General features: G+C 35.8%; 2 protein-coding genes across 5 annotated transcripts; both read right to left on the bottom strand.

Moving 5' to 3' along the window:
- Positions 8,794 to 10,784, bottom strand: LOC109722090 (spidroin-1). The gene is made up of 2 exons (XM_020249976.1): positions 10,060 to 10,784; positions 8,794 to 9,021 (listed from the first exon to the last, which is right to left on the bottom strand). Exon 1 carries the CDS (start codon positions 10,782 to 10,784, stop codon positions 10,116 to 10,118), a length of 669 nt encoding a protein of 222 aa, XP_020105565.1. The 3' UTR covers positions 8,794 to 9,021; positions 10,060 to 10,115.
- On the bottom strand, positions 13,825 to 20,033 carry LOC109722501 (probable N-acetyl-gamma-glutamyl-phosphate reductase, chloroplastic). 4 transcript variants are annotated; one of them, XM_020250587.1, is made up of 15 exons: positions 19,902 to 20,033; positions 19,736 to 19,799; positions 19,474 to 19,644; positions 18,040 to 18,147; positions 17,802 to 17,888; positions 17,617 to 17,667; positions 17,418 to 17,489; positions 17,012 to 17,131; positions 15,876 to 15,936; positions 15,692 to 15,772; positions 15,439 to 15,518; positions 15,218 to 15,307; positions 14,508 to 14,636; positions 14,273 to 14,401; positions 13,825 to 14,138 (listed from the first exon to the last, which is right to left on the bottom strand). In XM_020250587.1, the coding sequence occupies exons 2-14, from the start codon at positions 19,787 to 19,789 to the stop codon at positions 14,294 to 14,296; spliced, it is 1,212 nt and encodes a 403-aa protein (XP_020106176.1). In that variant the 5' UTR covers positions 19,790 to 19,799; positions 19,902 to 20,033; the 3' UTR covers positions 13,825 to 14,138; positions 14,273 to 14,293. The 4 variants fall into 4 exon arrangements, with proteins under 4 accessions (XP_020106176.1, XP_020106178.1, XP_020106177.1 ...); XM_020250589.1 differs by having other exon boundaries at positions 19,736 to 19,802; positions 19,902 to 20,031; XM_020250588.1 differs by having other exon boundaries at positions 19,736 to 19,792; positions 19,902 to 20,031.

The following is a 27,077-nucleotide window of genomic DNA, read 5'->3' as shown; positions in this document are numbered from 1 at the left end:
ACTAGATATACATTATTTTTTGCAAATTAATAGTTAGTATTATTATGTGTTTATTAATTACGTATTAATTATAAATGGAAAATATTTTGTTTGCAAACAAATTTTAAACAGTTTATAAACTACCTAATTTAGTAATTGATTATTACCTTGTAATTACAAAGTCTATTTATCGTTTGGTAATTTACATTTCTTTACCAATTAAACAGCAGAAGATGTATATATATCAAGGATTTAAGTGCCGTGGCACGGAGTCGTATCAAAAATTTGCTGGCACGGTATGACACAGTGCGTGCCGAGCCATGCTGATACACGTTGGCCAAAAAAATTCTTGTGTGCCGACACATAATAGTATAAAATATTTATTTTCTTTAGCAATAAAACATTCTAATTATTTATTATATTTTTTTATCACATCTTTTGAACTTTATTAAGAAAATTATTTATTAATTTAAATAATAGAGGGTTTTTGAACTGTGTCATCGGCACGGGATCTATATTGTGCCGGTATCTTATTGACACGGTATGATATGATAGATACGGTCTGTGCCGACGGAAACTTTAAAATCTTGCTCTATATATATATATATATAGAGAGAGAGAGAGAGAGAGAGAGAAAAGCATAGAATGAATATTCTATCTTTCTTCTAAAGTTAGGGACATATCGGGTACATGGAGAAATATTAACAATTTATGACTTTTTATTGTTTCACCAACTCCCAGCAAAAGCTATGTTTTTGTTGGCAACGGCACATTTGGCGGTGAGCCAATATACGAGCAATCTCTATCTGTATCCGCGGGTACCAACAGGTTATTCGCAAATTTACAGATACTAATTTTTTCAACACAAAATATTATGGATAAAATAAATGGATATCCGTTAAGATGTGGATATTTTGGATAACACGCAGATACCCACGAATATCAGCATATATATTTTTTTAATTAAAAAGTATGTAATCTTTATGATATTGAATCTATATTCTATAATCATGAAAAAATTTATTAATTTTGGATCATGAAAATTGGGATGATAAAATACTTTTAAATAATGTAAAATTTTTATATTATTTAATATACGTTGTGATACTTTAATAAATAATAAGTTATCCTATATTTTTAAAAATTATATATATATTTTTTGCATGTGGAAAGTATAGGAGCGAAAACAAAAAAGAAAAGAAAATTTTTGCGGGTAATCTGTCTACCTGCCTGCTTGCCCATGGGCGAGTATGAGTAAAAATATTGATTATTCAAAAATTTACAGATAAATTTTACCCACGTCCATACGACACGCTGGGATAATGACCCGTCTGCACGTAATCCTACCTACCCGTTTGCCAAGTCTAAAATGCATCCATTTGATATATGGCAGGGACACAAATTCAATGTTTGATGATCTATTATGAAAACAAAATCTACGAGTTATTGGAAACAATTAGAGAAATATATAAGAAAATTATGAAATTTTTAGAGACCTATTAATCGAGGCATTAGGAGCACCAAAAATGAATATAAATGTCATAAAACATATTTAATAAATAAAATTTTATGTTTTAAATCTCCATGATAAGATTTTAGAGGTGCAATGTATAAGCTATACAAATACACCAATTACAGGAAATAATTTTATATCAAACCATAAGCAGAGAACATATCATTTGCAGTAATTGTTGTAGCTAGTAATATGTAACAACTAAGATGCATCGTATCCTCGCTGGTTAATGAACCAAATAAGGCCTCAATTACTATCGTTATCATTTTTTTTAAACACTAATTATACAGAATTTGATATGTTATAGAAGAACTTTACTCTTCATGTTATGGTTTAAACTAGCAATTTGATTTTGGTTATTGAAAAGTGATTNTCCTCGCTGGTTAATGAACCAAATAAGGCCTCAATTACTATTGTTATCATTTTTTTTAAACACTAATTATACAGAATTTGATATGTTATAGAAGAACTTTACTCTTCATGTTACGGTTTAAACTCTAGTAGTTTGATTTTGGTTATTGAAAAGTGATTATTGATATATTTTGAAGAATATATTCAATTGCAGTAAAACTTGGCATTGAAGGGTTTAGTATGGGAGCAGCTACAATCCTCTACTCTGTTGCTTACTACACTCAAAAAAAAAAATTGCAAATGACAATCACTACCCAATTAGCCTAAATGCAGTGCCAATTAGTTTAAGTGGTTGGTTCTCTTGTTCAAGGTTTGTTTTATTTTGTCCCACACTAAATATTTCAACTAGCTATTGATTGCAACTTTGTACTTTTGAAAAATGACTTGAATTTTTTTGAGATGTACTTTCTTTTTCATAATTGGTACTAGAGTTTACGAATATATGATTTGTATGTTGATGTGACCTGAAGTATCTGTAGTTCTCTAAAATCAAGTAATCTTAAAAGTAACAATTTAACAGCTAATATAACACGCTCTTGAAAGAGACAAATCTAATCGCTGATAAAAAGTTATTTGGAATTAACATGGATTACTCTTTGAATTTTTTTTTAAGTCTAAATTAAAGTTAATGAATTTGATTCTCAAGTTCTGGCCTTGCCTTCTCATTTTCTTTTCATTTTTAAAACTAACTAACTAACTAATTAACTAACTTCTACGTAGTGGATTCAGTTGATAGCACCCTAACTTTGTCTAACTACAAATGCTTACAGAAATCAAGTACAAGAATTACAACAAGTATAATTGTTCTATTGTTCACATGTTTATTTATATATATTGAGCAGGTGATGAGATTGTTTGCTACAAAAAGGGCGAAAGATTAGCTGAAATTTTAAAATCTTCTGAATTTTTTAATCTCACTTTCAAAACTTACAACATGTATGTACTGGTTTACAAATATTATCATAGAAAAAAAATAATGCAATCCGCTATTTTAAAATTATTAACTATATGCGCAAACTAGGATATTACAGAGTGCCAAAAGAAATGGAAGATATCTGGAAATGGCTTATCGCGATCTTGGGGCTCGATGGTTAGTACAATTAATAGGAGAATTCGCACTTGATATCTCATAATAACATGCATAAGTGAAGAAAATATATCAATTACTATATATATATATATATATATATATATAGTTATTATTTTTTATTCGATCGCTAGGAAAATGATATCGAAAATCATAAAATTTTTTTTGATAGTTTCAAATTATACTAGATCAAGTCTTAACGGAGCCGATCGTCGATTCGGAGCACTCATTATCGAAAGGCTTAGAAGCCATAGAGGCCTCCGTGTCCTAATTAACACACAAGACCTATATTATATATATATTATATATATATATAGAGAGAGAGAGAGAGATAGGACGAGAGGAGAGCGAGAGAGAGAGAGCAGAAAGAAAACTAGCGCTGGAATACTATCAATAGGACACAAGCTATTTGTGCTATTTTGATTTTAGCCATTGGGGATTGAAAAATGTGCTGGTTAGATGATGTGGGGCCCCTAGGTTAAGTGGAGTGGTTGGTTATGAATATATAATTTAACGGGTAAAAATAATTAAAGGATTAAATCTAACGGTGGAAAACTCGATAGCCCACAATCTTTGTGTGCTATCGATAGTATCCAGTCGGACTATATATATATTATATGGCTAAATTACAGAAAACTCCGTAATTAACCCGCTTTTTCACTTTCCCCCTGACATTAAAAACTACACTTTGCCCCTTGTAAAATAAAAATGTGCACTTCACCCCTACCTGTTAGGGTTCGTTAGGGGTTCTGTTAAAAATATTTTTTCTATACCGAAAATACCCTCTGCCTCTTTCTGATGCTTCGCTCCCTCCGGCTCGCGTTCGCCGCCTCGCGTCCTCCATGCTTCGCCTCGCCACACCCCTTCGCTCCTCTCGCCTCCTCGCCTTCGCCTCATTGTCCCTGCCTACCTCTCCATCAACACCCATATTAGTATCCTCCTACTGTCGCCGAACTCGATGGGCGGCGACGGTGTAGGAGGAGAAGGAGAGAGGTGGAGAAGAAATTGGAGAGAATGTGTGCGATTGAGGTGGAAATAGCGGCGGATCGAAGGGGCTGCTGAGGAAGTCTAGGAAGAAGACAACAATGGCGAGGGGCAAATGGTCATTTTAGCACACCGTAACCCCCTGTGAAATTTTTATTTTTACAAGGGGGGAAAGTTGTAGGCGTTTAAATGTCAGGGGGAAAGTGAAAAAGCGGGTTATACAGGGAGGTTTTCTGTAAATTTAGCCTTATAATTATATATATATATATATATATATATATATAGAGAGAGAGAGAGAGAGAGAGAGAGAGAGAGAGAGAGAGAGAGAATTAGACTGGAATACTATTAATAGTAAAACGCTTTTTTTGCTATCAAGTTTTTAACCCTTGGATGAAAAATTGTAGGGTCAGGATGATAGTAGTCGGTTAGAGTTGAGTGGTCCCCCTAGGGTTGAGTGGTCCTCACTGGATTATAATATTTAATCCAATGGTTAGAAATAATGAAAAGAGTTGATCCAAAGACTAAAAAATTGGTAAGCAACAATGAAATTTTGCTACTAATAGTAGCCCAGTTCAACTCTATACATATATTAGTTTGTATGCGGGAAGAGGTTAATTTGTATATATATGTTTTACTTGTGTTGTGGCATTAGTTTGTGAGCCTTGGTATATTATATTTGATGCCTTACTAGTTTTTTGTACTAATTATTATTTATAGAGATTGAGATATTAATACAAAATTTTTCGATTCTTGGTATTTACTGGAGTGGTTGTTAATTACTTTGGTCTGTTAATTGATCACATCTTGTTACTAATTTTTTTTACCATGACTTATAATCGTAGTATGTTATTCTAAATGTCTCAACGGCTATATTAATGTTATAAACAAGTAATATACCGTGAACTTATCATATCATTTTACTCGAGAGTTGTAGAGTTATTTATATTTTAGAGAGAGAGAGAGTCTAGCCGAGGTGCTTTTAGAGGCTAAGTCCTTGGTGCTATTAAGTTTTGGCCCTTTTATCACGCATAATAGATGGCTCCGCTATGAACTATACATATTTTTCATACAAGCCAGTAATAAGTATATATATAGTTATTCAAATCATTCGCTTGTACTATGATTAGCACAAGTACATATTTATTGTACTAAAATATAGAAAAAATATAGAGTTTTCAATGAACAAAGAGATAAAGCTAGCTTTAAACTCATACTTTGTAATTAAGACCCAATAACCTAACTTAAGGCGGCCGAAATACCGAATACATACTATGACCCTAGTTTGGAGATTGACAAGAAAAAGTTTAGACTAAAAGTTACTAATGATGTTAAATTAATAGTAAAAAAATTTAATATATCAACAATTATAACCAAACAATTCTATAGAAGATGCAATAGAAGATATGAAAGCTAAAATCTATAAATATTCACTATTTCAAAAACTCAAAATCAAAATTCAGTTTGTACAGTAAAAATGATTTTTTGTCAAACTTAAAAGAAGAAAGAAAAAGAATTGCATTGTTCTTTTCATATATAAGAGTGGAAACTCTCCCTAAGGCCTGTAACTGCAGGTTTTTGTAGCATCATTCGTAATTCATTTCATAATTTATTCCTCACATCATTCACTTCTTCAAACAAATTTTCTATAGATGTAGAAATTCCAATCGGAACTAAGAGATAGCTTCTTTCTACCATATTTAATTCGAGAGCACCCAGTGTTTGGTTAGGGGATGGGGATAGGGATAGGGATAGGCCCTTATCCCCCCTTTATACTCAAACGCTAATTTTTTACCCGAGAACAGTAGTTCTCGGTTATCTATAATAACCGGTTATAACTATCCCCACCAACACCTCCATTTTCTATATAAAACTATCTAATATTTTTCTTATTCCATATTATCTATCCAAACGCTATTTTTCTTATCCCCGGAAACAACCCAATTTTTATCCAAACGCTATTTTTCTTATCCCCATACTTGTACCTATCCCTGTAATAGCTAGTTCTTACTTATACCCGAACCAAACGGTATAATAGAGATGACTTAGAAATTGTTGATTGAAAATAAATGATTTCATTATGAGGATTATTGGATAATTCAAACTCTCTAGTAAGGTCTAACCCGCATTTACGACTTTCTGACCTTAACGCAATTAGTCTAGGGAGGTAAATTTAGAGAAATTCGCCTTTCTTCCCTGACAATAATGGTGCTTGGAGATGACAGATCGATGTCCAGAATTCAGCGAACTTCTTTTTGCACCATTTTCGCTGCAATCAAGAACGAAACAATATTATAAAAGAACCCTCGTCGGAACAATTCTAACACCAAGGTTAAGCAAATTCCTCCAATCCTTATTCTCCAATCTTCTCTTCATTGACACACTCTTTTAGCGTCTCTTCTTGTTTTTTTCCTCTTTTGGTCACTCTCCAAAACCCTAGGTTTTTCTCCAATGGCCTCCCCAAAAGATCCTTCACGGAGACTATACGAGATCCAATTATATAGCCCCGAAACCTCATATTCAAACACGACTCGGATTTCAAATTCGACCGATCAGATCTCCAAAACCAACCGATCAAATTAGAAGTAGAATCATCTCGAGAGATGCGATCGATCAGAAATTAGCTTCTGATCAATCTGCCTAATCCGACTGCTCATATTGGCAATTGGACCGGTCGAATTGTTCTGCGAGAATTAGAAACCCAAGGTCCGATTTCCAGTCCGACCAATCGGTTTATTCGCAGAGGATGGACCCAAACACCATGTTGTATCAAGCTCTACTAAGACTGAATGATGAAAATTGTCTAGGGCTTTTTACTCTGGTTGGATTATTTTTGGATCCTTAAAAAGATCCAAAAAAATTAATGTTGTATGTATGCTACACTTGTAGATATGTCCATCATCCAATCATCATGCCTCATGAAGTAAAGAAAAGAAGAAAATCTATATATCATGCAGATGTAAACCATGAAACCATATTTAATTTGCTTTAAGATTTGCGTAAATTATTATTCAATAATTCATCCTGTTCTCTACACTGGGGAAAAGCTAAAACATTATGGACTGCACAAATTGCAATTCGGAAAAGAAGAAAAAAATATATTTCTACACACTTTCGTACTAAAAATTATATAGAAGGGTTAAATGCACGAGAGGTCGCTAACTTTTACCTTTTCTTTCTTATTTTGGTTGCTACTTTTTTTTTTATACATATTAATTTTATAATCCGAAGCAAATATAATCTCTATAACCTCTCATTCAGTGGTTGTAAAGTTTACCGATCTCTTTTTATATTTCAGTAATAAAGAAAAGTGATAAGACAAGTAGAAAAAATAGGAGCCGTCGGATGAGTAACATTGTATGATTACAACTCAAAATGAGATAGTCCTAGTATTGCTTCTTTTTTTCTTTTTCTTTTTTTGTTATTAGGTAGCCTAATCCCCACCATTTAACTCAAAATGGGAACTATTGTTCCCGCCTTTTAGGTAGAACAAGCTTGTTCCAGAAACAAGGTTGAGACTTGAGAGAGAGAGAGAGAGAGAGAGAGTAATTTTAAATTTATTAAAAAATTTATAATTTAATTTCAAAATTAAAATTTATAATTTTTTAAATTCCAAATTTTTAAATTTTATATTTAAAATTTTATATTTTATATTTTTCAAATTTAAATTTGATCTAAAATTTAAAAAGTAAAATTCAAATTTAATGAGAGGGATAATATCATTATTTTTTTTATTTATAACTAATTATTTCTTGTTATTCCATTATATCTATCCAAACGCCATTTTTTTTATTCCGGCGAACAATCTAATTTTTATCCAAACGCAAAAATGGTCTCATTTTTACTTATATCTGAACTTGTATCTATCTCTAAAATAAGCANAAAAAGGAAACCACTAGTGCAATTAACCTAACATAAAAAAAAAAAGGGGACGGGAAAAATTTTAAGACTTTATTTAAAATTACGGGGCGCTTACTTTACGTGTAGTGAGCAAGTACAATAAAAAAAAGTATTTTATTTATTTCTGTTACACTGAGTAGTCGGTTATGATATATTTTCTATTATTTCACCAAAGAAATAAAAAATAAATATATTCTTATAAATTTTCATCTTAATTTTATTTTGCCTATTAGGATTAAATGAACTTTAATATCAAACAGCCCATACCACCTACAAAGTACAAACTAAGCCTAAGATTATAGTAAATAAACAAATCAGAATTTAGATTAAAAATAAAATAACTGTTCACTAAATGGAGAACAAGTGAACTGATGCAGCAGCAGCAGCAGCAGCAGCAGTAGACTCAAGAAGAGCTTTACAGTAAGTACCAGAAAACTACCAGTCACATACATACTTAGGGCTCGTTTGTTTTGGTGTAAGTGGAGTGATGGAACTCAAGTTCCATCACTTCCGTTATTTGTTTTGGTGTAAGTGAAAAATATAATGTAACTCAAGTTACGTTAGAGCTCCACTTCACCTACTCTCGACTTCCGGTTCTAAAGTACCGAACTCGACTTCCACCACACTCAACCTTCTCTAAACAATTTATTAAACAGTAAAACCTAAACTCTACTTTCTTTATAATGGGTTAAAATTACCTTATTTATAATAAATTAAGATTATCTTTAAATAATAATAAAAAATTTAATTATATAATAGGTTAAATTTTATAGTAATAAATTTATTACTATATTTAGGAGATAATGGGATCCACTTACTTACATCAAAACAAACAACGGAACTCAAAAAACTAATTTTACCAGCACCAAGTTACATCAAAACAAACAGCAGAAGTAATTAAATTTAACTTTCAGTGGTACAAGTTACGTCAAAACAAACAACAGAAAAATAATCACACTTCGGGGAAACTCAAACACCACTACACTTGACTTACGTTGAATCTACAAATTCGTCAATCCAAACGCCCCCTTAGCTGCAGATACACAGCCCTCAATTGTACCAACTCCCTCTCTCCACCGTCCGATCCCGATCCTAAGGATCCCGGCCTCTGTCCGCCACGTCAGCAATCGTAGCACGAACGGGACGTTCTCTGAAGCAGCCTCCGCCATGAAAAAATTTAATAAAAGATTATATTCGTATAAAATTTGAATATTATATTATTATATTTTTCCGTCCAAATTTTTAAATATCTTCAAAGATTAAAATTATATGTAACGATTCGACCCATTAATAATAATAACTCGTTAAACTCAAACTACTGGCTCAATATATTTAAGTTTAATTATTATTACTAGCATGTCCGTTATTTATAAATCCATCACATTCTTCCCATATTAGATAAATCCATCACATTCTTCCCATATTAGATAACGTGGAAGAGTGTGATGGGCTCATAAGTGACAGATATATTAATAATAATAATTAAATTTAAATATTTTGAGTTGAGAATTTGGATCCAATGAGTTATTACTTCTAATAGTTACAGTATAAATCTTACACTCCTAAAAAAATTGATGTGACAAATAAAATATTAATGGCCTTCGAATAGAGTGAGTGAAAATCGTACACCTCACCACGCTTAGGGGTATGCGGGTAGTATTGTTCATTATGTAGTTTAAAAAGTTTTACGTTGTCACCTTATGATTTAACTCATTTTTTATTTTGCAAGTTTAATTTCTTTAAAAAAAATTTCACTTTACTCTGTAGTACATATAGTGTGTTTTAGTGAATTTTAAAGAATTAAACCACAGAGGTTCAAAGTAAAATTTCTTAAACTAGGAAATAAAAAAGTAAAAAAGGAGCTAAACCATAAAGAGTAGTTTGAAGTTTATCTATAAATTTTAAAAATTTATAAAATAAATACATACCTGGATTAGCTGAAAGGGGTTATAATAATTTACTTTAAAAGTTCGTTTATTCTTTATTTGCTTCATCCCCAATATAAATTACCAACGAAAAACACTTGAGAAGTAATCGAAACAGTTCAAATAAACTTGATACGAGCAAACTAGTCATCATCATAATATTATTAAGGTAGGTGAAGTTTTGACTGGCCCAGAAATATATTTATAAGTTTTATATAATTTCGCATAAATAAGAATAATGAAAAATAGAGCTACTAACGCACCGGCAAGTCGAAACCCGTGGGGGCCATGGATGGGCAGGGGGGGGTGTGGTCAGCACTCAGCAGCCGCCGCCGATGCCGTCCCAGGCGAGGTCGAGGCGTCCGCTGTCCTGCAGCGCGCGCAGCAGCTGCGCGCCCTTGCGCCGGCCCCGGGCGCTGCACTCGCCCTGCATCGCCGCCACCACCGCCCGCGCCACCTCCCCCGGCGGCCCCTCCTTTTCTCCGCCCCCGCCGCCTGCGTAGATCGCCGCCAGCACCGCGATGGCGCACTCCCTGCCCCGGCCGGCCATCCCCTCCGCCGCCCGCGCCAGCGCCCCCGCCGCCGCCGGGTGGGCCCGCACGGCCGCCGCCCCCTCCCCCACCGTGCACAGCAGCTCCAGCGCCGCCAGCGCCCGCTCCGCCGTCCGCCCCGCCGCCCCGCCGGCGCCACCGCCTCCACCGCCGCCGCCGCCGCCCCGCCTCCACGCGCCGCCCGCCGGTTCCCCTCCGCAGCAGCAGCGCCAGCAGCGCCTTCGCCGCCGCCCGCGCCGTCCCCGCCTCCAGCAGCGCCCCCACCACCCCTCCACACCCCTCGGGCACGCCGGCGCCGCCGCGGCTCCCTCCCCACCCCCGCTCCACCGCCCGCAGCGCCGCCCCCTCTCCCCGCGCGAACTCCTCTCCGCCTCCCTGAACGCCTCCGCGCCGCCTCCGCTCCCCCTCCCCATCGTCGCCGCGATCTCTTTCCTCATCCCCTCCTCCTCCTTCGGTAGTATCGCTCCTGCTGCTGCTGCTGCTGCTTCTGCTGCTGGTGGTGGTGGTTGGAGGGGGAAGCGCACTGGGTGAAGCTCTGCGAAGCAGAGGAGGAGGAGGACGACGACGACGACGAAGGGTGCGCCCGCTCGCGGGGGGGCTGCGGCGGGGCGGCGGCGGCGGACCGGCGGAGGCGGAGCGCTTGTCGTCCGTCGTCGTCGGAGGGGAGTGCTCGGCGGCGGACGTGGAGGGAGGGGCGGTGGGGCTGAGGACGGAGCGGGCGCAGTTGCCGAAGATGCCGCACGAGAACAGCGCCCGCGGCGGCGTCTTCAGATGCTTCGGATGCGGGTGCGCCGGCGCCGGCGGCCCTTCCCCCGGCTGCTGGTGCCGACTCCGGCTCGACATTTGCAAATGACAGATGACGACTGATGCGAAGGGCGACAACACCAATGGCCAAAAAGATTAGGTAACGCTCTCGATCTGTCTCTCTCTATCTATATATATAAATATAAATATAAATATAAATAATATATTTGAAGGTGAGGGAGTTAGGGAAGTAGTGTATATATATGCCTCGGTTTCTGCTAATGGGTGCCGGAGAGCATTGATTGATTTTGTGTACCGGATAAGAAAGGGGATATATAATCTTGCGCACAGGCACAGGCACAGGCACAGGCACAGGAGGATTAATTTATTAGTTCGTTAGCTGCTGCTGTTAATAATAATAATAATAATAATAATAAGACTCCAGGAGGGAAGGGCAAGTTCTGATTTGTGGATTAAGGAGCGGTAGTAAGTAATCAAAAGGCCAAAGCAAAGGAAAGCAAAGCTTATATTTTATATATATATATATATATATATATATATATATATATATATATATATATATATATATATGAGGAGTCCGGCTACTGTGCTATTAATAGTACGGAGCACTTGGTGCTACCAAGTTTTTCGCCGTTAGATCTACTCTTTTGATCATTTTCACCCGTTAGATCATACTATTCAACCAACCACCCACTCAATCCTAGGGGGTCCACATCATCCTAATCACACATTTCTTAATCCAATGGTCAAAAACTTGGTAGCACCAATGACTTGGTGCTATTAATAGCATAATAGCCTAGTTCTATAAATGAGAGTACAGACAGAGTAATAGGGAGTAATAGTAGTAGTAGTAGTAGAAGTAGTAGTAGTGGTGGTGGTGGTGGAGACAGTGGGGTCCACAGCACGTGAAGAAAGGGCGTTGTCTGCGTGGACGCTGTCGAAGTATGGATGATGGTCCTCCCCCTGAAGTCCCCCCCACCCCACTGCCACTGACTCCAATCTTACTGCCACTGCCGCTGCCGATCCCCACCCATCTTCACAAGCCAGGAAGGAAGAAAAATTTTTTTAAAAAATAACCATAAAGAATTAGAAAAAAAAAAAAAAGAAAAAAAGAAAAAGGGAAAACATGTACTTCCTGGTGTTGTGGTTGTTACTCCATTTGCCATCTATAAAATTAGGATGTACGCATTTCAAAAATAAAGAGGCCACTTCGTTCACGCAATTCAAGTTGGATATGCTTGTAAAAAATATTAATAGTACTAAATGATCATTAGTTAAGAGGTGTTTTTATTTTAAGGGGAATCATTAGTTGTCCGTTAATTAAAACTATGCTACTTCTTAATGACCTCCCCCAATCCAAATAGTCCGATAAGTTAGTACCAAACTTGTCAGTTCGAGTATAAAAAATATAATATTTTTTTAAAATATTACAAATCTTAAACCAAACGATCTCTTCGATCTAGTTTGAAACTGTGGTTCTACATTTTGAGTGATTTCAAGAATTCGAAGGTGCTTTCGATTCCTTCTTTCTTAATGTTATAAAATGGTGATTAAAACCGCCGGTCGCCACCGGAGAAGCATCTAACTTCTTCTTTCTCTGGTGTCCATGTGCATCATAACTTTATTAAATTATAGGGAAAAAAAAAGAAAAAGATTGAAAGTGTTTTTTAAAAAAAAAAAAAAAAAAAAACTATTAGACAAAGCATGTGCTTTTAGATACCAGAGTCCCAGATTAGGCTAATAGGGTTCGTCAGGGAATCCTAGGGTTAGGTTTGGGTCCACAGGTAACAAGACAGGGCCCAGGTTACTCGGATTGAGAAGGAATGTTAGCATAATAGCATTGGGTCATAATAGTGAAAAAAAACCCATTATTGTTTGACTCGGATATAAATAAGAACTATCTATTTCAAAATATTTATGAATTAAGATATAAATAAGAATTAGATCAATTTTATATTTAGATAAAAATTGAATTGTTTCCAAAAATAAGAAAAATAGCATTTAAGTAAATAAGATTGAATAAAGAGAATAATGGATAGTTATAAATAAAAAATAATAATACTATCTCTCCCATTATATTTAAATTTTAATTTTAAATTTTATATTTATATTTTTAATTTTTATATTTTAACTTTTAAATTCCAAAATTCAAAATTAAAATTTAAAATTTAGAAACTTGAATTTTAAATTTTAAATTTTAAATTTTAAATTTCAAACTTTAAATTTAAGATCAAATTTAAATTTGAAAAATATAAAATATCAAATTTAAAATTTAAAATTATAAACTTTAATTTTGAGATTAGTTTAAATTTTTAAAATTTTAAATTTTAAAAATAAAAATAAGGATAGAAACAGCTGTTCCCAACAACTATTCCCACCCTTAGCTAGTTATTCAAAAATAATAATTTAATACTAATTAGATTAATTAATAATTTAAATATATTAATTAAATTAATTAATAATTTAAAATTATTAATTAGAATTTAATTAATCTTGGTCTATATTAAATTATACCGGCCTATTCCAGGTATACGAGAACTACTGTTATCGGGTACGAAAAATAGCATTTGGGTATAAAGAGAGGGATAAGAGGTTATCCCACCCCTTATCCCCGAACCAAACGGGATGTAAGAATTTGGTTTCACAATTACATTTCTAGTTTACGAACATCAAAATCTTCACTCACCAATTTGAGTAGTTAGGGAAAAATAGTCCAGTAAAAAGTACTTTTATCAGATTTTTATTTTGAAAGAACAATCATCACATTTATCATCTTATCATGACAAATACAAGCATTTCCGACCTTAAAATTACATTATTCCAAATAGTAAACAAATGCTACGATTATTGAAACTAACAGAAGTAAACGATTTAAGTTATCTTATTTGTATAATGTTATCACTACGGATAAATAATTATACAAAATAACACCACTGCAATCTCTTCATCACCTGCCTGCCGCATGATTTAGCTTTTTAAGCATCAGGTGGAAACAAAGTAAACAATCAGGAGCTCATTCGCGACCCCTGCAACAACAAGCATGGAGTTATAATCAGCTTCAATCTGCGGCTAAAACACTATACAAGTGAGTCGAAATAATTAGGGCATAAAAGAAACAAAAGAGTTTAAAACATAAGAAGCCCAGCAGGATATTGCTTACCTTTGCGAAAAAGGAAATATTTTACGGAAACAATGGCTGGTAGTTAAGGCCAATGTTCTCCGGAAATCCCAGCATCAGATTGAGATTTTGTAGTGCTTGCCCCGAAGCTCCTTTAACTAAGTTATCAATCTGCGTACGATTGCAAAGTATTGTACATTTGGGAAAAGAAAATTCTGAAATGGTGAGTAAATCCCACTGCTTAATGACAAAATCTGAGGTCTGAGATGACACATACAACGGAGATAATAATCGCTCTGCCTGGAATCCGATCTTGGAAGACATTCATGAAGCAGTAATTCGAACCCCGAACATGGCGTGTGTGAGGGATCGCTCCTTTTTCCAATAACCTGACAAATTCTTCATCCTGAAATGAATATTAATAAGTAGGCAGTTAAAAAAAAAAAAGCGAGAAAAAAGTGAACGAAGCCAGTCGAGATTTAAGAGAATAGTACAATGCTTTTCCGAATTCAAAGTTCACTCACAAAATTTGAACTTAGCTCAGCTCCATTTATTCCAAAATATATACCTAACTATGAAGGGGAAAAAAGTACACACGGCCACGACATTATCTTCGAATGTTGAATACAATTGAATAACAATGTGCACTTCATGAACACTGGAGGGACCATTTTATTTCCAATGAATCAGTTTAATCATGGCTTCTATGCAAGTATTGCTAAATACTAATTTACCAATAATGCACGTTCTGAGCAAAATGTTTTCTTCATATCATTTCAACAAAGGAAAATTCTAGTTGTACACCTCAAAAGGGGTGTAAATCTTACAACTCTTAATCCTAAGGTCGACAAACCCTTTAAATTTTTAATATTTACGAAAAAAAAAATGACAAGACGAGGGCCAAATATTGACCCTTGCATGAAGGGGTGTAAGATCTACCCCTCCTTTTGGGGTGTGCAGGTAGCATTGCTCTTCAACGAAACATACCTCATAAGTAGACAATAGTTTCTGGTATAAATCATCAATAGTCACTCCAGGTGCCATCTCCACATATATCGTCGATTGCATTCCACGGCTCTATTCAAGTAAATATATTAGATAAAAAGTTAAGAACTGGACTTTAGTTATTCTCTAGCAATTCGGAGAAATAAAATTTCTGTACGACATGATTCATAAGGACAAAACTGATAGAAAAAAGAAAATTTTACCATAGGCATTAGATGTGGGGTGAAGCTCACAGTCACCTTAGAATGTGACGCATCAGAAAGTCCTTGTTCAATCTCAGGAACTGACATGGTAAAAGGTTTAGCATAGCGTCATGGAGTTCAAACACAAGCTATGTAAACAGAATCAAATAAAAATTATAAGATGCCGTACAGAAGCAAATATCTGTCCAAGAAGGATCTAAGAAGATGAATATTAATGTTGAGTAGTTGCGAAATTATGATGGTAGTTAGGTACCATGGCGATGCTTCGTAATCCCATAAGAGTGAAGACCTTCTGAAATTTCAGTGTAAAGATTTGCCTCCTTAGCTCCGCGCCCTATAAAATTTTCATCATTACAAGTTACTCACAGGATGTTGAAACATATAACATCAACTAAACATTTACTAAAACAAGTGATTTGTATATGGTGAGCTCGAACCTGCTCCACTGACCCCAGATTTGGCATCAATAATGATGTTTCTCAGTTCTATAAGGCCAGCCTAAAAAAAATAAAATAAAATATTAGATAATCTGTTATCGTTAGTGCAAGGATTGCTATGCCATCTTTGCTGTACCGTGCCGAGACCATGCCAACACGTGACACGGCATCGTGTCGACCCTGTAAGGCTGTAACGACATAATGGGTTTCTTTTACATTTTTTTGAAATCTTTTTGAGTTTTGTAAGGTAAAAAGTTCTACAAAAGTTTTTAATGCGTAAAATATGTAAATCTTGTAAACCTACTAAAATTTGGAGCAATTAGTAAGTTCCATTGCATTATGAGACCAACATTTAGTGGAAAAGAAATACAAGTAAAAAGATTTTTTTTTTCCAATTTCTTTCATCATTTTTGACCCAATGATTTTATTTATGGTAGTGTTTTCCCATAAAATTTTGTCCAATAATGGCATTGGTTTTTATTTCATGCATATATCTTCATAATATAATAAAACAATTTTTTTTGTTATTAAGATGATTAGGACTCTATTCTTACCTAATTGTGTGAGAAAAAATACATAAACCATTTTTATCGTCTTTAGGGATATTAAAATACTCTAAAAAAAACTGAATTTTCATGAAAAATTAATTAAAAAAAGCCCATGTCAATATGTGCCGATGTGCCAAAGGGGCGTGCCTAAATTGACACACTCGTGCTGCTGTGCTGTCTCGTGCCGTGCCGTGCTATGCAGCTGGCACTGCAACACAGGGCATGCCAATGGCACGACAATTCTTGAGTAAGTGAAAAATGAATAGAGTTTAATTTCTTGCGTCTATAATGATACATTCACATCAGAAGGATGCATCTAGTTACTATTAGTGCTTGAAATTTAGAAGCGAGAATCTAGTCATGAGAAAGTGCAAGCACTAAAAATAAAGTAGCAAATTCTCCATACTCGTTGAAGTCCATTTCTTTGTGCTGCCACATAGCAATACTTTAAACAGCACCTTAATTAAATCAGGCAACCACATAGGCCCTCAATGGATCTCATTAGATAAAACATTCAAAACTAGATATGCAGTATACTCTACATTGACCCCCAAATATATGTTGCTTTATACAGAATAGAGTTCAAACCTTTATAAGTGGAACAAGAGGAAGCTGAATGGACGTAGGATAACATCCAGGATTTGCAACAAGTCGTGCATTTCGAATTTGGTCTCTTGAAACTTCTGTCAAACCATATACAGCCTCTTTCTAATCCAAGTAAAAACAAAATCATTGATACTATACAAAACAATCTCTACTGAAAATTGGAATAGAATCATTCTACTCTGCTGGTCTATGAGGACCAAATATGAAAATATACAGCCGAAACCAGCCTAAATTACATATCTCAACATATAGGGACAAACACTTTAAGAAACTTATTCAGGTAGGTGCAACCAAAGTGAAGTCTAACAGGAGTAAGTTCTGAGAGGATACAAATCCAAGGCTGAACAACTGAAGGAGATAGCGAAAAAAAATACGTAATAAGCAGTACCTGTAACTCTGGTGCTTTATGTGGTAGGCCATACCACTCTTCATATTCATCAATATTGCGCAATCGAAAATCCTGTGAAAATGTTAAATCAATTAAACGGTTCAGTTTTTCACCAAACAGAAACTTCTGCAAGGTCTCCTTCTGTGCATCTAAATAATCAGATATCTCAACAGGTACTATAAATGCACCCAAGGCATACTGCAGAGAGATCAACAATCTTCAGCTGCTTAGGCAGGCTTTTAATGATCTCCTGTGAGAAAAAAGAAATAGATAGAGTTAGAAGTCGTAAAAAGGACGAACAATTAACCACAATGATGCAGCAGTTTTCTGAATCCTGCAATAAGCAACATTTTGAAGGTAAAGAATGTTTTGATGCAGATATACCTGTGTTGTTCCATGTGGCAGGCAACAGAATACAGCATCAACATCAGAAAAATCTGCATCTTTGATTGCAACCATTGCAGGCAAATCCTGTAAATAAAAGGCATCAGAGATAAGCATATTTTATGAGCCTAATTAATTGCTCGTAAAAAAGAAAACTATTGTAAGCTCCTAAAATGGAATTAGAAAATACTAAGTTATTCAAGATTCATATCTGTTAAAAAGGATAATCAAATCTTACTTGTGCCATTAAGTGAGGAAACACCGATCCAATCGATCGACCAGCTTTTCTGTCAGCAGTCATCATTGTGATACCAAAGTGTGGATGGTTTGCCAGAAGCCGAACAATCTATCAAATGAAACAATACAAATTGCAGACCACGAGAGAGAGAGAGAGAGAGAGAGAGAGAGAGATCAACAAGACATCACAAGAAAGTCTAACGGCATCTGTGAAAGCATCGACACATTCCGGTCATAGTGTAAATTGTAGAAGTTTTAATTCTTAATGTAAAAGGAATAGAAGGAATAACCTTAACAAAGTATTTTACAAACATTTCAGGACAAACATTTAAGATAGAGAAAGGTCGTTCACATAATAGTTCCACTAGATGTAGATGATTCAACAAAAATTTGATGAAATCATGAACAATAATGTTAGACACTGTAATCTTACAACAATGCTTTAGGGACAAAACTGCATTTGACTCCTAAATTCCATTGTTACGATAGAGATGTTACACATGCATGTGTTGTTTCAAATTCAATGACCATCATCTTGACATGTATGATTGTATGTCTTGTTTACACTTCAGCTCATCTATGATCACGTACAAAATGTATAAAATATATGAAGAAAATTGATAAAAGAGAAGAAATGGAATAAATGTAAACACAAAATAAAGAGAATGAGTAGTTCCTACAAAGTATGTGCAAAAAAAAAAAGAAATCTAATCTTAATCAAGCATTGAAGCAACCCCCAATTTTTCGTTATAGAAAATAAAGAAATAAAAGAAATCTCTTAGGGCCTATCTGGAGGCATGAACATCTTGCTCAACACATCTCTTTTGTTTACCTAAGATGATTGTAGTTTGGTAGACAAGGAATATGATCAAATGTCTAAAAATGTATATTATATCTAATCTCTTAGTCATTTTCTTGGAATAAGATAAATTACCTCATAAGTGAAATACACCATCTAACCAAATCATGGTAGCCAAGACCTTGCAAGCAACTAAAATCAAGCTCCTAACTTGCAATTGCAAAAGAAAATCTTCCTAGGCCTGGTAGGAATGCATGAACATCTTATTCAGCACATCTCTTCAATTTGCTCAAGAAGCTTATAGTACTTGGCAGATGAGAAGTATGATCAAATGTCCAAAATGGCATACCATATTCGGCATTCAAGTTATTTGTTTTGAAATAAAACACATCACCTTGTAGCTAAACTATACCGTCTTACCAAATCATGGTCGCCAAGACCTTCCAAAGAGCTAAAATCAAACTCCTAAATTGCAATCACAAAAATAAATCCTCATTGTGCATAAGTTATTGCTGGATAACTTATTCTAGCATCTAAACATGGCCGTATAGGGTTTAGGGTTTATGATTTGGGGTTTAATAAAACTAACCAAAAATTAATTAACCACTACAACAAGAAAAAGAGAAGAAGACCAACCTCAGCCCCAGTATAACCACTAGCACCCAGGACCCCGATTCGAACCGATTTCTCCGAAACATCGATCATCTCCTTCATAGACCGCAAGCTTTGCGGCGACGAAGCAACAGATGCTCTCGCACGAAGAAGAGATCCATTACATTGCTGTGGTTTCGACCTTAGGGTTTCATTCTACAATTAAAAATCAAATTTTTAGCTCAAAAAATCGACTTTTTTGTTTATTTTACCTGCTGCTCAATGAATTACAGTTACAAATGCTCACCTTGTGGGGCAACACAAGATCGATCGAAGCAGATCGGAGTATTGCCGAGCTCATTTCCTTCAAACTCCTCGAGAGAGAGAGAGTACACAGATTAAAAACGCATAGAATAACAACAAATTGGGAGGAAAATTGTAGAAGTACTAAGAATTCGCAAGTAAAATGGCACCTTTGCTCGTAAATTAGATGGTCGATTCTATAAACCCTAGGCGTAGGAACGGAGGAAGCGTGGCGCCTCTAGAACATGAGCAACGCTACTGATACATTTTACAGGGTTTTGTTTCGGAGGTTAATTGCATCCTTACTCCCCAACTTTCCCCGATTTTACTTGTCATCCCTAATTTAGTAATATTTCAATTTTTTGCAATAAAGTTGCATTAGCTTAGTGCGTATGTCAATTAAGTCTCATTTTTTAAAATATTATTAATTTTAAGGATAAATTTCAATTTGCCTTAAAAAATTATACGTAATTATCTTGCGGATATTAAAAAATTACATGTATTTATTTTACGATCATTAAGGGCGATATCATTAAAGATTGTGGTGGTGATTATATAACAGCTACTATCTATGTTATCCATAAATCAGGAACCCTAAAACTGGGCTCCCCGGGTTTGGCAGGTTCCATCTTAAAAAAAAAAAAAAAAAAAGGGGAAGCAAAAGGGCGTCGGGAAGCCCAAAAACTGGGCTCCCCGGGTTTGGTAGGTCCAATCCTTGGCGGGTCCCATCCTTGAGAGGAAAAAAAAAGTTAGCATTCGGGGAGCCCAAAAGTCGTTCTGTGCCGGTGTTACGTCCCATCCTTGGAAAAAACGAAAGGGGGTTTCGCGTCCCATCCTTGGTGCCGATTCGCTTCCTCCTCTCTCGACTCGATTTTGTTGGCTTGCCTTCTCCTCCACGGCCGCAGCGACGTTTCCGAGCGGCATAGCGGCTGTCTCTTCCTCTCTCCCTCCGGCATGGCTGTTGTCTCTTCCTACCTTCCATTTTTTCCTCATTAATGTCCTGCCATGTCGCTTCCATACTTTCATTAATGGCTCGTCTGGGGTGCCAGGTGTGCTGGCTCACCTTCTCCTCCGCGGTCGCAGTGGCTTTTCGAGCGGCATGGCGGCTGTCTCTTCCCCTCCCTCCCTCGGAATGGCGGTTGTCTCTTCCTCCCTCCTTCTTTTTTTCCTCATTAATGCCCTGTTATGTCACCTTCATACTTTCATTAATGGCCTGTCCGGGGTGCCAGGCTGGTGGCAAGGGTCACCTTCTCTTCGATAAACGCAACCGTCCTTGCGGCATGGTGCTCAAGTGTTGGGGTGTCCTGCGGGCATTGTCTTTGCCAGCCTGTATTGGTGGATGAGAGGCACCACTTTCCTTCGGTGACCTTGATTTTGTCTATTCTACTTTGTTGTCTATAAATAGCAATTGGATGATGGGATTTTTACTCCCCTTCTGTTTCGTTGCTTCTATTCCTTCTGCTATTCCTCCTCCTACTTTGTTACTTTCTGGTATTTGTAGCTTGGCAATTGGCGCTCGGTAGTGCTCTGTGCTGGGTAGAAAACCTCAAAATTATCTATATGTATATGATCTCTTAGGTTTATTAAAAATGATGACTAAAAAGATGCCCCTTTCATGGAGATAGTTATTTAGTCATCACAATATAGGAATTCAAGATAATTTCATCCTAATAAAAAGATCAAAAGATTATTTAGTAGAGACTATTCCAAGTTGATTTCCAAATTACAACAGGAAAGTAAAGCAAGAAATCAATCCAACAATTCACGTATCTTAGGAAAATAGAATCCTAATAAAAAAAAACCAAGAATCAATCAGTTAAAAAACATTACAGATAGCAAGATCTAGTTATCCACAATCGAAATAACCTTTAAGGTTGAAGAAGAGTGGGATCGAGCTGCAATGCCTTGTCGCACTCCTTGATCACATGCTTGTGGTGCTCCAATTTGCTGTAGCTAACAGAACACTTGATCGCTACAATCACCATAGAAACCCTAAGAACTCATGATCCAAACCCAAAATGGTGGTAATCTTAACCAAAAACAAAAAAAAATATATCAAAATCCAACGAAATACGCGATTCAACATAGAAACAGAAGAGATTTAGAAAGGAATCAAAGAGGTTGATTCAAAACCATAGGTCTTGGATGGAGCAGGATTGGGCGAGGAGGGAATTGAGGACCTAGATGGCCTTGGACCAGTTGAGAGCGTTGCAATCGGGCGTCGCCACCATGTTCGTTCGATTCCTCTCAACCAGCGACGCCTCTCGCCAAGGAAAGAGAAGTGAGATTGTAGGGGAGGATGGATTTATATGACAAAAAAGGGAGGAAGGTAGACGAACAGGTAATAGAAAAGAAACGGTTCAATAAAGTAAAGGAAAAGAAACGGCCAACGAAAAAATTTGAATAATTATCTTTAAGGACTAGACGTGAAAAAAGGCCGTGCATGCATGCATGAGTTTATGTGTATATATGCTCCCTACTCTTCCATATCTTTTACAAACAGATTAGGATCCTTCTCTAATAAGAAAAGTGTTAGCGATAGAGGGGGCATAGGAGATCGAATTTAAAACCCTAAACGGATTTAAAATTCTCTTATAAATCTCTCTCTCCCCTCGACGATCCCTTCGCCACCTCGTTCCAATCCCAAACCCTACGCGGCTACGCCCAATTCCCCCTCTATAACTTCGTTTTCTAATAGTTTAAGCATCAGACTTGCTAATATTGTTCGTCTCCCTCCGCCTTCTGGTAATTTTTTCGAGTTTTGGTTCTATGATCTGCTTCTTTTTTTTTGCGTTGTTTAATCGTACTTGTTGTTTGGTTTTCGTCAAGATTGGATCTGCTTGAGTTTCTTTAGGTTTTTAGTTTGTTTTGATTTTGGAAAAGATGGCTCTTTTAAGAGAGTACTTAGGGTTTAGGGTTTTGGGGGAAGGGCGATATACAGATCAAGGGCTTTTGATTGAAAATCTAATGTGGTAGGTGGAGCCCACATCAAATATTGAAGCTAAGCCTACCATGTGGCTACTTTTTTTGGGGATTAATATATGGTAATAGACCAATCCCAAACCATACGCGGCTACACCCAATGCCCCCTCATTAACTTCGTTTTCTAACAGTTTAAGCATTAGACTTGGTAATATTGTTCGTCTCCCTCCGCCTCTTAGTAATCTTTTTGAGTTTTGGTTCCATGATCTGCGTTTTTTTTGTTTGCGTTGTTTAATCGTGCTTGTTGTTTAGTTTTCGTCAAGATTGGATCTGCTTGAGTTTTTTTTTAGGTTTTTGGTTTGTTTTGATTTGGAAAAGATGGCTCTTTTAAGAGAGTACTTAGGGTTTTGGGTTTTGGGGAGAGGGTGATATACAAATCAGAGGCTTTTGATTGAAAATCCAATGTGGCAGGTGGAGCCGACATCAAATATTGAAGCTAAGCCTGCCATGCGGCTACTTTTTTGGGGGATTAATATATAGTAATAGACCAATCCCAAACCCTACGCGGCTACACCCAATACCTCCTTATTAACTTCGTTTTCTAACAGTTTAAGCATTAGACTTGGTAATATTGTTCGTCTCCCTCCGCCTCTTAGTAATTTTTTCGAGTTTTGGTTCCATGATCTGCTTTTTTTTTGCGTTGTTTAATCATGCTTGTTGTTTGGTTTTCGTCAAGATTGGATCTACTTAAGTTTTTTTTAGGTTTTTGGCTTGTTTTGATTTGAAAAAGATGGCTCTTTTAAGAGAGTACTTAAGATTTAGGGTTTTGGGGGGAGGGTGATATACAGATCAGGGGCTTTTGATTGAAAATCCAATGTAGCAGATGGAGCCCACATCAAATATTGAAGCTAAGCCTGCTATGTGGCTACTTTTTTGGGGGATTAATATATGGTAATAGATGGTAATAGATGTGAACTCGATGTCGGCAATGATGACTATTTCTATTAATGTTTGAAAGATGGTATAGATTACAAAATTTGTGCAACCTCGCATTAATTGGAAACCAAATGAGCAATACTACTAATGGCATTACATTTCGATCTTACAATTAAGTAATTTGAGAAGAAATTATTACAGCCTACTTTGAACTGCAAGATTTCATTTTAAATATTGGTCTTATCTCTGCTGCTTATCTTTGCCACCTCTATTTCATGTAGTTGCATAGTTATGAATTGTGGAAACAAAAATGGTACGGCAGTCCTCTCTGGGATTGGGGCTTCAGTGGGGCCCATAATACACGAGCGGGCGCGAGTGGGCGGCACGAGCGGGCGCGAGTGGGCGGCACGAGCGAGGGCGGGCAGGTGAGCGGGCGCGAGCGGGCAAGCAAGCGCGGGCATGGGCGCAAGCCAATGCGGACACAAGCGAGCACTGGCTTTTTTTTTTTTCTTTGCTTTTTTCCTGTGGGACCCACTCCTCTCTCTCTCTCTTTTGCTTTTTCTTTTTTTTTCTTTTCTAACTCTTCTTATTTTGGAGTATTGTGGGCTACATACAAAAAAATATAAATTTAAATATAAATTTAAAATTTGAATTTAAATTGAAATTAAAATTTTAAACTGAGTCTCTTCTTATTTTGAGGGGTTATGGGCTGCATATAAAAATTAAAATTTTGTATTTAAATTTAAAGTTTGAATTAAAATTAAAATTAAAATTTTAAATTTGAATTTTAAATTGAATCTAATTTTTACTTAAATTTTTTATTTTGATTTTGTTATTTCAATTTATATTGAAAATTTATAATGACTTGGAAATCAAAAGAAGAACTCAACTTATTCGGGGGATTTTGTGGGTCCCACATTTCCTTTTTCTTTTTAATTGAGGGTCAATTACATCATTTGTCCCAATCTTTACACCATTTTTACTTTAGTCCCTAATATTTTTTTTTTTTTGCAATCAAGTGCTCACTTCTTCTTGATTTTATAGCGATTATGTCATAACTGTTAAATTCGTGCGGTTTTGCACTTTCTCACTTTAGTACCATATGGTTTAAAGTGTATCAATGTATCCCCTTATTTTGGGGGGGTTGTGGGGCCCACATGTAATTTTTTTATGAATTAATCGCATATCGGTCCCAACATTTTCACTACTTTTTATTTTGGTTTTCAATTTTTTTTAATCAAATTTTCGAATATCTTGATTTCATCGCAATAAAATGGCATTGTCAAAAGAGATTTTAGAATTAACGACATTCTCATACTATCGCCTATTTAGTTTTTTTTTGCATGTCAATTTGAGTCTAATTTTTTTACGAATTAATCGCATATTGATCCCAATCTTTCCACTATTTTTTATTTTGGTTCTCAAATCTTTTTTTTTTTTTGCAATTAAATTTTCGAATCTCTTGATTTCATCATAATAAAATGGCACTATTAAAAGAGGTTTTAGAGTTAACAATATTAAACTTTATTTTTCACTTTAGTTCCCAAAAATAAAAATTTAAAATTTTGAATTTAAATCCGGAATTAATCTTAAAATTAATTCAAAAACTTAATGTAAAGACGGTTGTACTCATAAAAGCATAGTAGCTGAACTATATATATATATATATATGAATTAGGCTGGAATACTATTAATAGTAAAGCGCTCTTTTTGCTATCAACTTTTTAACCCTTTGATGAAAAATTGTAGGGCCAGGATGATATTATGAGTTGAACTGGGCTACTATTAGTAGCAAAATCCTATTGTTGCTATTAGTTTTTTAGCCTTTGGATCAACTCTTTTCATCATTTCTAACCATTGGATTAAATATTATAACCCAGTGGGGACCACTCAACTCTAACCGACTAATATCATCCTAGCCCTACAATTTTTCATCCAAGGATTAAAAACTTGATAGCAAAAAGAGTGTTTTACTATTAATAGTATTCCAGCCTAATTCTATATATATATATATATATAGAGAGAGAGAGAGAGAGAGAGAGAGAGAGAGAGAGAGAGAGAGAGAGAGAGAGAGAGAGAGAGAGAGAGTCCGGCTGCTATACTATCGATAGCACCAAGCACTTGGTGCTATCAAGTTTTCTGCCGTTAGATTAACCCCTTTGATTATTTTTACCCATTAGATTATACTATTCAACCAACCACCCACTCAACTCTAGGGGACCCATATCATCCTAACCGCATATTTTTTAATCCAAGGGTAGAAAACTTAATAGCACCTAGTCATTGGTGCTATTAATAGTATTCCAGCCTAGTTCTATATATATATATATATATATATGAATGATAATAATTTACTGTAATAATATATTCCTGTCGCATCGCGCGGGCCCTTAACTAGTTTGATTAAATTATGACTAGTACTAGGCTCGCAGCTACTATTCCTCTTATACGAGGTGTAGATTGGCATCTATGACGTGATGTTCGAATCCTTCTCTCTGATACTACCTTCACCTTTTATAGATGTGCTGTGGCGATCGTCAGAGTAACTTTCGCGATTCGTCGCTTTACTTTTCTAGACAACCCTCCAACTACTCACCTTCGAATTCGATCGCACCTATTTGAATTTTGAATTATTTAATTCAAAACGGGCCTGCATCTCGATTGCTAAAGTATGTGTGTTCATGTGCAACTGTAGAAACCAAATTGGCCAACCTTCAGTAGACCTCCTTTTCCAAATTTTCTTTAACGTTTCCTCCCGCCAGTACTCATTTTCAGTGTCAACAATAAATACACTGAAGAAGAAAAAACTAAAAATTTATATATTTTCACTTGTTTAGTTTTTTCAAGCTTATAGTTGTCCTGCAACAAAAGCGGGACAAAGCTATTTTATAAACTAAACTATAGACTTAAAATGACAAATAAGTTTGGGATCACTGCAAATTTAATTTTTTTTATTTTTTTTTTTATTTGTTTAAGAAGATCCCTCCAAATGTACATGGCTACCTAAACATTTTTTTGAAAAAAAAAAACTACGGGGCCAAGTTGAAATCCTTGAGCAAGTGGCAAAAGACTTGGTGGTTGGTACCCGAGACCCAAGTTCGAATCCAAGTTGATTCATATTTCTAGCTAAGTTTATTTTTCAATAAAATAAATGAAGCGGGTAGCGTACTACCTATCTCTCTCAAAAAAAAAAAAAAAACTACGGAAAAAAAAAAACTGTATCAGGTATGAAAACTGCTGGTTGACTATCAAAAATATTATTAAATCATGTTCTGGAAAATCAAATTCCAGTCCAAGGAATATCTGATAATGTTAATTAATATGGTTCCATAAATTTGGTCCAGTTACTTACATATCCCTTTATGTAATTGTTTATTTTTCTATACAAATTTTAGAAGGTGAAAATATATAGCGAACTTACCTGAACTTTGGACTATTTGAATTGACTATCTAATCTTTCAAATTTTAGATTTTACTGTATAATCTTT

Source organism: Ananas comosus, linkage group 16 (genome assembly GCF_001540865.1).
Source record: "Ananas comosus cultivar F153 linkage group 16, ASM154086v1, whole genome shotgun sequence".
NCBI classification, from domain to species: domain Eukaryota; kingdom Viridiplantae; phylum Streptophyta; class Magnoliopsida; order Poales; family Bromeliaceae; genus Ananas; species Ananas comosus.
Note: the sequence above shows the minus strand (reverse complement) of the source record. Positions and strands in the feature narration are given on the sequence as shown.